This window comes from Emiliania huxleyi (genome assembly GCF_000372725.1).
Source record: "Emiliania huxleyi CCMP1516 chromosome Unknown EMIHUscaffold_14, whole genome shotgun sequence".
NCBI lineage: Eukaryota > Haptophyta > Isochrysidales > Noelaerhabdaceae > Emiliania > Emiliania huxleyi.
This window is the reverse complement of record NW_005201192.1, coordinates 541,315-552,310: the sequence shown is the minus strand read 5'-3', so window position 1 is coordinate 552,310 and position 10,996 is coordinate 541,315. Positions and strand designations below refer to the sequence as shown.

The 10,996-nt window shown below is 64.9% G+C and overlaps 1 protein-coding gene across 1 annotated transcript; it reads left to right on the top strand.

The window, feature by feature from the left end:
• The first annotated feature begins 295 nt into the window (after positions 1-295).
• Positions 296-2,577, top strand: EMIHUDRAFT_462449 (hypothetical protein). Its single transcript, XM_005787812.1, has 6 exons — positions 296-585; positions 651-911; positions 1,040-1,142; positions 1,215-1,354; positions 1,424-1,578; positions 1,838-2,577. The coding sequence occupies exons 2-6, from the start codon at positions 654-656 to the stop codon at positions 2,349-2,351; spliced, it is 1,170 nt and encodes a 389-aa protein (XP_005787869.1). The 5' UTR covers positions 296-585; positions 651-653; the 3' UTR covers positions 2,352-2,577.
• Positions 2,578-10,996: the final 8,419 nt, after the last annotated feature.

Below are 10,996 nucleotides of genomic sequence, written 5' to 3'. Positions count from 1 at the left end.
GACAGCGTGTGTTCGGCGCTACCGTGTTCGGCGGCTACCTCCATGATACCGCCCCCTTCCGCGGCGCGGAGCGCCAGCTCCGTGACAGCTCACGGGCTGCGCCGCACGCTGGCCACCATATCCGCCGTAGCGATCGGCGACTGGCCATCGGCCGTCGACAATTCGCTGCTCCGCGAGCTCGTGCCGGACGAGTCTGGCAAGCCTCCGCAGCTGAGCAGAGAGGTCCGAGGCGCCCACTACGTGAGTGTCCGTCCTTCGGTGCCGGCGCCGGCGCCACGCCTCGTCGCCTACTCTTCCGAAGTCGCCTCCTCGCTCGGCCTCTCGGCCGAGACCTGCGAGAGCGACGAGTTTCTGCAGTTTTTCGCGGGCAAGGTCCCGGAAGCGGTCCCGTGTTGGGCAACCTCGTACGGCGCCAGCTTCGCGGGGCGGTACGGCGGGCAGCGGGGCGACGGGCGTGCCATCTCCGTCGGCCAGGTCAACGGGCTCGAGGTGCAGCTCAAGGGTGCGGGCACCACGCCCTTCAGCCGCCGCTTCGACGGGCGGGCCGTGCTCCGCTCCTCGGTGCGAGAGTTTCTCGCGAGCGAGGCGCGCCAGGCCTCCTCCGTTGCCAGAGCCGCGAGGCGCCTCCTCACCGCCGCGCGCTGTGCCAGGCGATGCACCACCTCGGCGTCCCGACGACGCGCGCCCTCGCGGTCGTGGCGAGCGGCGACACGGTCCAGCGGGCGTGGTACGACTCGCAAGGCAGGGAGCGGGTGGGGCTCGAGCCGGGGGCGGTGGGTGCGAGGGTGGCGCCCTCCTTCCTCCGCTTCGGCCAGTTTGAGCTCTTTTACCAGCGGGACGAGCCCGCCCTCCTCCGCGCCCTCGCGGTGCACGCTCTCGGCCGCGACTTTGCACACCTGCGGCTGCAGGAGGGGGGAGGAGTAGCAGCGCGAGCGGTAGTAGTAGCAGCAGGCCCTTGCAGCAGGAGGGGCGGAGATGCGGCCGAGGTGCGGCCGAGGTGGGTGAGGCCGCCCCCCCGCCCTCCGTGTGGCTGCAGGAGCCGGAGGCGCCGCTGTCGCGGCTGCTCGTCCTCCTGTTTCGCGAGGTGTGCGAGCGGCAGGCGCGCCTCGTGGCAGAGTGGCTGCGCGTCGGCTACTGTCAGGGTGACATGACCTCGGAGGGCAACTCGGCCCTCACTGTCGTTAGATTGTGTCACGTGTTATGTCATGACGCAGGCAACATGAACTCGGACAACTCGGCCCTCTGCGGCGTGACGCTCGACTACGGCCCCTTCGGCTTCCTCGAGCGGTTCGACCCGATGCACTGCCCTTGGGTGGGCGGAGGGGCGGAGTACTCCTTCGGGCGGCAGCCTCAGGCGCACCTCGGCAGACACGCGCCGCCGTTCGAGGACTCGCCCGTGACGCGTCCACGGCCTTGCCCGCAGGCGGCGGCCATCAACCTCTCCATCCTCTCCGAGGCGTGGGCAGACCTCCTGCGCGCCGTCGCCACGGAGGAGGGGCTCACGCGCGCTGAGGCGGACGAGGCCGTGCAGCAGACGCGCGAGGGCGCGAGATTAGCCGAGAAGAGTAGCGGCGCACCGTCTCGCACCGTTCGCCCTCGCTCGCCTTCGCTCGCCGCCCCATCTCGCCACCCACGAGCCCCTCTCGCCACCCACCCTCCTCCCACTGCCCCCTGCCCCTCACCCCTCCCCTCCGCCCCTCTCGCCGCAGGCGTCTCCAGCGTCTTCGTCGACGTCTTCCACGCGACGCACGACGAGCACAACCGGCGCGAGAGCTCGGCCTCGCCGCCCGGCACGAGCCAGCAGCACCTTCCATCCCACTCCGCCCTGCTCCACTAGGCGCAAGCTCGGCCTCGTCTCCTGGGACGACGACGCCGCCGAGCTGTGGACGTCGCTCTTCGGGCTGATGGCGACCCGCTCCGGGCCGCAGGGCATCGACTTCACCGTCTTCTTCCGCTCGCTCGGCGACCTCACGAACGACCTCCCGGACGGCGGCGACGGGCTCGCGGCGGCGCGGGCGGCGGCGATCGGCGGCGCTGCCGAGTGGCCGCAGGAGCACCTCGAGGCGTGGCGCGAGTGGGCGGCGCGGTACTGGGGTAGGGTGGGCGCCGAGGCGCGGCCGGACGGGGAGCGGCGGCGCGAGATGGCGGCGGCGAACCCAAAGTACATTCTGCGCAACTGGATGCTGGCCGAGGCGTACGAGGCGGCCGAGCGCGGCGACAGCTCCGCGGTCCACGCGCTGCACGCGCTGCTGCGCAGCCCGTACGAGGAGCAGCCCTCCGCCGACCCGCGCTACGCGCAGCCGACGCCCGACTGGGCGCGCGGCAGGCCCGGGCTCGCCTTCATGAGCTGATCCTCGTAGGCGCGGGAAGCGGCCAATCGGCCCGCCCCGCGCCGACGACGCGCACCCCTCACCTCTCTCCGCAACGCGCTCGACGGCCCGAGATGACGCGGGCGGGCTCAAAATCGCTGCACCGGCGAACCCCGCACCGCTGAGAAGAGCCGTCGAACAGAGACGCGTTGGGGAGAGGGGAGTGAATAGAGGGTATCTCCGGTTCTCGAATGATCCCTCTTACCTCAATATCCCTGTACCACACACCCACCCCGCAAACCCACTGTTTCTAATAATAATTATAAAGCGTGCCGCTGCGGCTGGCGCTGCCGGCGAGCGGCGTGCGCGGTGCGGCGACCCCCAACACGCCACAGCACTGAGCACACGCGAAGCACCACAGTTAGGCATACCCCCCGGCGCAGTGTCCCCCGCCATGTGTCGCCGTTTGTCGCACGGGGTACACGCTATCCTGTGCAGTCAGTGCAAGTGGGGGCGGGGCTTTCGCTGCCCAGCAGCGTTTTCCTGGGACCTCTCCCGTCTCCGCCCAGTCCGGGGGGAGTCTCCGCCCAGTCCGGGGTGGGGTGTGTCGAACCTTCCATATAACCCTGGGAACGTCCGGGTTTTGGAAGTAAAGATATATTACTTTATATAAAGCGTGCCGGCGCGCCGTGTGCCTCGCCGCTGCGCCACGCCGGCGCCCGTGTGCCTCGCGGCGCCGCGTCTGGCGCCGGCATCGATCGCTGCTTTTTTCGGGCGACAGGTCGTCCCAAAGGTCTTCCCTAAGGGCACATCCCATTCCGCCGCATTTTCGACCGCCGAAAAGTCTCCCACTCGCGCCCTCCCCAAACCTAAATCTTTCTACAGGTACATACATACCTCTCTGCACTCTGGGGATGTGTGGGGTATGTGGGGATCTACATGAACATGAACATGAACATGAACATGAACATGAACACGAACATGAACATGAACATGAACATGAACATGAACATGACATGCACATGTGCATGCACAATAATGTATCCAGGAAGTTCGAAGTAGGATCTTCTTGTGGGCGCGCCCGCCCGCCGCCTCTGTGCTCTGACGTCTGAGAGGGCGTACCTCTTTCCTCATCCTGCTCTCACCTGCGACCTGGTCACTGCTTCCCCGCGCCCAACAAGAAATCACGACTCGCACTGTGATTTGGGCTCGGCAGCTTGTCAGCCCTCAGCCGAAGCTGGGGCCGGTCCCATAGCCGAGAGAGCCAGCAAGATGGCGATCGCTTCATGGTGTCATCAAGTGACCGGCTGACAAGCCAGAGGTCAATATAATCTGGACGGCCCATTGGATGCTCTCTCAGTGGGGGGTCTCAACAACCTCACCCAAAGAACACAACCTCCGAATCTCTCTCTCTCTCTCTCTCTCTCTCTCTCTCTCTCTCTCTCTCTCTCTCTCTCTCTCTCTCTCTCTCTCTCTCTCTCTCTCTCTCTCTCTCTCTCTCTCTCAACCTCGCCCTCCCAACCTCACCCAAGAGAACACAACCCAACCAAAACCCTCTTCATTCAACCTGCAACCTCACCCCAAAAGCAAGTTGGGCCCTCCACTGGCCCTTCAGCTGCACTCGTCCAGGCAGGGGTTGCGCGATGTATGTAGATCTAGCGCCGGAGCGCGGTGTACTCTATCGTCCATGTAGTGGTCGCGGAAACGTATCTGCGTGCTCCTATCGCGGTAGCCGGTAGGCCGGTAGGGCCAAAAACCAGGCTGATCCAGGCGCGAGAAACGAATCTGCGAGGCGCGGCCGCTCATGCGGCCCGATGGGGAGGAGTGGGGTGGAGTACGGGAATCGGCTTCTTACACCGCCCTTCCTCGCAGCGAGCCCCCTCCAACCCACCCGCGCTACCGCTAGGTCTCGGGTTTGACGCATGGGATCACTCCCGCGAAACCCTCGAACTAGCCGGGGCAGTCGGAGAAGGGGCAACTCCGTGCACTGACGGTCGGCCGTCAGAAAACACGCCCGCGTGGACGGCGTTACACCAATCTCGCTAAGGAACGCAAACCAAAGGATGTCCTGGAAACGGCGTCGCAGGGTTGGTCCCGATAATGTAGATCTAATGTCGCAGCTGGAACCACCAGACAACCCTGGGCGCACGAGGGAGCGCAACCCGCCTTCGAGACAGCCGCGGTGGAGCGAGGAGGAGGAGCTAGCGCTTGCCGGCCTAGTCCTGGTGAGGAATCCTCGTGCCAGCGATTGGAGCGGGATTGCGGCGGCGCTGGGCACAGGCCGCTCGGCCAACGCCGTGCAGCAGCACTACGAAATTCTCGCCGGGATCCGATTTTCTCGCCACCAGGAAGAGTGGGCTGTCGACCGGCGGGCGCCGGCCAATCTCGCCGTCGCCTGCGCCGTCCCGTTGTCAGCACCGCAGCCTCTTTCCATGGCGCCGGCCGCCTCCTCGGCCGGCCAACGTTCCCGCCTTCGCCCTCACTCGGCGCCTCCCACCGGGCAAGCCGCCACCGCCGCACCCACATGGCCTCGTGGCGGCACCGGCCCGCTGGCGGTTTTTGCCACCGACCCCGTTAGCGGCGATCCGCGCGGCGCTGCCTTGCACACGCTGAACGCCGCGGCCACCGCCGCCATCTACGCTAACATCATCTTTGCCCAGCCGTGGGCACAGGCCAGGGCCGGTGCCGCTGCCGCTGGTGTCGGCTTGCCGACCGCCCTCCTGGCGAGCACCCCGGCGGCGTCGCCCTCGCCCTTGGCGCTGCCGGACCAGCACGCGGGGCGAGCGTGCAAGCGGTGCGGCACGACGACGACTCCGAAGTGGAGGTCCCTCGCACGCCCCCGTCGCACGCCGCCCCTCCACCACCCCACCCGCTGCCCTGAGTACACCCTCCTCGCCTCACATCCTTCGGCCCGTCTCCGCGCCGCGCAGGTGCGGCATGACGCTGTGCAACGCGTGCGGTCTCCGCAGCGCCAAGCGGCAGGCCACCGATAGCAACTCGGTGGCCAGGGCGCACCAGGCTGGGGGAGACTTTCGCCCTCCGTCGCGGCAGTCGCCCTCCGTCGCGGCCGTCGGCGCAGTCGCTGCAGGAGGCGCGGGGGCCAGCGGAGGGCCAATGGGCGCCCGGCCCGCGCCGCCTCCGCCCTCCCAGCAACCTCCGCCCGGCCTTCACCTCGCCCCTCCCCTCGCCCCTCGCCCCAACCTGGCTCAGCCGATGGCACGCGCCGCCGCCTTGCCCGGGGCGGGCCCTCACGGGTGCGTGAGTGCGGCTGCTCTGGCGGTGGATCAGTGGCACGTGCAGCACCTGAGTACGCAGCACCTGCCTCCGTACAACCTCTGGGCCCAGCAGCAGCAGTACCAGCCGCAGCACGCCGCCGCCCTCGCAAACTCCTCTGCCCCGCCGCGGGCCGTTCGCAACACAGACGCCGCCGCCGCCGCCGCCCAGCAGCAGCAGCAGCACTACAACCCGTCGTGGCACTACTACCAGCAGCCCGTGCGGCTGGTGCCTAGGCCAGAGCTGCAACCGCAGTACCTCCCCCTTGGGCCGCCGCTCAACTTGCCGCAGCTGCCGGCCCCCCAGCAGCCGCCTCTCCGCCCCCATGCCCCGCTGGCGCCTCTCCACCTCGCGCCTGGCCTCGCGCCGCCCGCGCTTGCGTCCGCCGAGGCCGCTGCACTCACACCTGCAGCCGGGGCCGTCGTCCGGGTCCAGCAGCCGGCCGCATCCAGCGCATGATCGTCGTGGGTCACCGGTAGGCCTTCCTTATTATTTTGTTCAGCTGGCCTAACGTCAGGGGCGGCGACCCCCCCATCTACAGATGATATGCGCATCCTAGATGCCAAACCGCAAACGCCATCTAGGATGCGTTTTCCATCTCTAAGGACACCGGGTGTCTCCACTATGATTGGGTTCTCCAAGAAGATTTAATCATCTTTAGATGGTGCCCCGCGTCTTTTGATAGCGCGTGACATCTCTACTGCAGTCGTCTTCAGACGCACAAGTGTGCCGAGAGCCGAGATGATACCCTCATCTTGGGTTAGTCCATGCATCCCAGGATAGAATGTGGCATCTGAGGATGCGCACAATGCATCTCAGGAACATGAGCGCGTTGTCGGATTTTTTCCAATATTTTCGATCGGACAGTGTCGGAGTTTTTTTGCCGAACCCAGAACCCGAAATAAAAACCAGTCCTACATATAGGCAACCGCAACCGTCCATGTAGTAAAGTCAGCATTAGCAGAGAGAGAGAGAGAGAGAGAGAGAGAGAGAGAGATAAAACTTCTGTGATGCCATGCGTGACCTAGTAGTGTCCCCAGCTATGGGCGTGTCCACGTTGGAGCCAGGTGTGGTGTGGGCGCGAGAATAGCTCCGCCGTTCATGGAGGCAACCGATGCGAGTCGACTGGTGTGTGTCGTCGTGGTTTCGTATCAAGAATTCTCTCTCTCGTCAGCATTAGCACCAGGGCTAAGTGCCCCCCACGCCCCACGATCACTCACTGGCTCCCAGTTCCATCGCCATCAGTAGTATTCCACAGACGACAGAGCAGCTGAGGGAGGGTGCAGAGGATGTAGAATGTAGAGCAGTTAGTCACATCTCACTTACGACTTAGCATAGCAACTGAAATTAGCATAGATTCACAGTCTCCATTCCAACTTTTGATCCAAGGGCTCACACGCCGCTCAAGTCTTTATAATTTAACTTGCATTTTAATCGTTAAATGCCAAGCATCTTGGGATGCGCAGCATCTTCAGATGATTCGAGCATCCAGGAAAAAATATAGATATTCTTATCTTTTTGCCCCCCTCCGAGACTGGAGACAGAACCCACCCGTACACAGGAGAGATGGGACTGCGTCCCGCCCCCCCTTGCCCTGCCTGCGCAGGATAGCGTGCCCCGATAACGGCGACACTTAGCGAGGGTCACTGCGCAAGGAGGGGGTGCGAAGCCTTTTCTTTTGTCCTCTCGGGGGAATGTTCTCTCGGCGCCCATGGCCTTCTGAGGTTTCGTACTAATGACGTCCTTCTTGGCACTTCGGGCGTCGGTATGTGCGTATCTGATGTGTCTAATTCCCCCGGTATGCTACATAGGTCGCCCGCCGGCACCCCCTCATCTCCAAAAAAATTAAATATTCTTAGCTTCGCCCTTGCCTCCGACGCTGGGGACAGAACCACACCAGTATCAGACCAGAGGGACTGCCCCCCCCCCCCCCCCACCTGCCCTGCTTACACAGGATAGCATGCCCCGAGAGCGGCGACATTTGGCAGGGGTAACCTGGGAAGGAGGTTTGTTTGTGCTTTTTCTTTTTTGCTCTCGGGGGAATGTTCTCTCGGCGCCCATGGCCTTCTGAGGTTTCGTACTAATGACGTCCTTCTTTGGCACTTCGGGCGTCGGTTGTGCGTATCTGTTGTGTCTAATTCCCCCGGTAGTGTGTTACGGGTATCGGTCGCTGAGTGGACACTACCTCCAGACCATCATCTACTCTGCTTACTTCGGCCGTCGGCCGCTCGGTGGTCGAGTGGCTTCCGGATCGAATCGGCAGCTTTGACCCTTATAATTTTTCACACCTGAGCGGGCCCAATTTTGCTCAGATGCACCTCCGAATTCGAAATCGCGTCCTCACGCTTAGCGCTTGGTGTGCGTCCGTTTTTCGTCACGGGTAGCACCCCCTCTTTCTTCGCCGAGTGCCGCCCCGCGAGCGGGAGGCCCCCAGTTCGAAACCTGGTCGACCCTTATATTTTTTGTTCACACCTGAGCGGGCTCAATTCTGCTCTAGGTGCCTCCTACGAATTCGAACCCACGTTTTTCGGCCAGGCGGCCGGTGCGTTGGTCGTTCTCGTCATGGGAGTGATTTCGAGCATCCAGGATGCTCCGGCATCTTAGTTGAAAAAACCATCTAGAGATGCTCGAGCATAGGCAAGACAGTGTGCAGTCCAAGAGCGGCCGCACACTGCTCGGTACCCCCCCCTGCACATCTAAAGCCATGGCCGACCCCCCCCCCCGCCAGCCCCCAGCAGCAGCGCTCTGCTACTTGCTCTGCTGCTGGGGGGGTCGGGACCCCCCCCCCAGCAGCAGCGCTCTGCTGCTGGGGGGGTCCGGACCCCCCCCCAGCAGGAGCGCTCTGCCTGTGTGGGGTGCTGGCATCTCTGTACAGACAGCAGCTGTAAGTAGCATGTGTTCCAGTGGCGAGAATTTATGGTCGACACCAAAATCAGTGGTCTCACCGGCGGGCCCTCCTACTGCCAACCGGGCTCGAAGGCGCGGTGAACACAACCGCCTCGAGCGTACGCTCAAACACGAGCCGAGGGTGGAGGGGGGGCGGCGGCGAAGAGGCGGGAGAGCTGGGTCCGTGCGCTCTGCTGCTGGGGGGGTCGGGACCCCCCCCCCAGCAGCAGCGCTCTGCTGCTGGGGGGGTCAGACCCCCCCCCCTAGCAGCAGGGATGGCTTTAGATGTGCAGGGGGGGTACCGAGCAATGTGCGGCCGCTCCAAGAGGGTGCATCTTAGATGCATATTATCTCAAGATGCGCATATCATCTGTAGATGGGGGTGTCGCCGCCCCTGACGTCTGATCACGGTACACGGAGACAGACGTGGTTTGTCGCGTGGCCGTGGGGGGACGAATCGACCACACTCGACTCTGACACACGGTATGTGTGTGTGTGTGTGTGTGTGTGTCATAGCGGGTGGGTAGGCCCTAAAACGGCGGGAGGGGTAGGGCTATATCGATAGAGCTAGAGGGCTCAACCACCCCTCCACCCCTCCACCCTCCACCCCTCCACCCTCCTGGAGCGAGAGGGGTCCGTCCTCGAGCCCTCCCGCTTCCACCCCTCCGACCGGAGGGCTCGCCAGCCCACAGGGCTTGAGGGGTCCTCCCCGTCGGATCGGCGTCGGGAGGGCTCCACAGGGTCCCATAGGGCTAGCGCGCTGGGAGGGTGGAGCGGTCCACCGGGATTCCGGGAGGGAGAGGGATCAGGAGGGCTGGGCGAGGCGGGAGGGGTGGTGGGGTCCAGGAGGGCTCGCCGCCCCCCCGAGCTCGGGTGATAGGCAAGAGGGCTCGGGCGCCGGGTGGGCTCGGAGGGACGGTCGGATAAAGGGAGGATCTTCGTGGCGGGAGGGCTCGAGAGGGGTCGGAAGGGCCTCCGGGAGGGGTCGCAAAAAAAGAATGGCGCGGATCTTCCGAGAGTGCCCGCCGCGAGAGGGTTAGAGGGGTGTGTAGGGCTGGAGGGCTGCAGGCCTGCTGAATCCGCCCATGGACGCGGGTCAACCGGCGACGGCGCCCGTGATCGAGGGACCGGCGACGGCGAATGAGCTGGTCTCTGCGCCGCACGACTTCACCCACGTTCGCGACTGTGGCCATCCAACAGTCTGCCGGCGCGGCGGGCACATTCGAATGCGCCGGCCGCGCCGGCAGACTGCCAGTGCTATCCGGGCGGGCCTGCTGCGGCAGGGCGCTGCAACGCCGCCGCCTCGCCGCCACAGCAGCGCCGCCCCCGCATGGCCGCCGCCGGCAATGTCGCCGCCAGCCGCCGCCGCCAGCCGCCGCCGCCAGCAGCCGCCAGCACTGCAGCGACAGCTCTCTCTGCTGCCCAGGCGCCGCCGCGGCCACGAGTGTCACCGCCACGAGTGCCGCCGCCGTCAGCGTCGCCATGGCCGCTGCCGCCGCCAGGCGGGCGAGCGAGGAGCTCCATATGAGTGTGTGTCTGGGGAGGCTGTCGCTTCCGTTAGCGGAAACCCAGGTATTTCAAATACCAAACGCGCTTATGCCTGCAGGGTATCTTTAACCGAGCCCTCCGAGCCCTCCACACCCCTCTGACCCCTCCGACCCCTCCGACCCCTCCGACCCCTCCGACCCCTCCGACCCCTCCGACCCCTCCGACCCCTCCGACCCCTCCGACCCCTCCGACCCCTCCGAGCCCTCCGACCCCTCCGACCCCTCCGAGCCCTCCGAGCCCTCCGAGCTCTCCACCCCTCCCAAGCCCCACCCCTCGCGCTAGGGACCCTCTTGCCGCCTTGCCGGAACACCCTCCGAGCCCTCCAAGCCCCCCGAGTCCTCCAGACCCCTCCATCCGCACAACCCCTCCGGCCCCTCCAGCCCCCTCCGACCCCTCCAGCCCTCTCTAGCCCACTGGACCCCTCCTACGCCTCGCTTTTGGCCAGCCCTCCAAGCCCCCACCCCTCCGAGTGCCCTTCTGGGCCCTGCCGCCTGACACCTCTTGCTCTATCGGTGGAGGGCTTTAGGTCACGGTCCACACTCCCGCCCTCGCTCCCGACCCCTCCACACCCCTACATCGGCACCCCTACCCCGCTCCCGCCGTTTTAGGGCCTACCCACCCGCACTCGTGTGTGTGTGTGTGTGTGTGTGTGTGTGTGTGTGTGTGAGTGTGTGTGTGTGTGTGTGTGCGTGCGTGCGTGCGTGCGTGCGTGCGTGCGTGCGTGCGTGTGTGTGTGTGTGTGTGTGTGTGTGTGTGTGTGTGTGTGTGTGTGTGTGTGTGTGTGTGTGTGTGTGTGTGTGTGTGTGCCCCCGGGGGACGCTGTTGTGTGGACTGTGTGTGCACCATAAACTCCAATCAAACACCAGTCACCACCGTGTGTCTGGTCTCCTCCTATACAGTTATAGACTCCAGTCCAAAGGCAAAGCAAACTCTGTCTCTGAAGGAGAGATTGTTGCGACGGTGTATCATTCACTTTATGC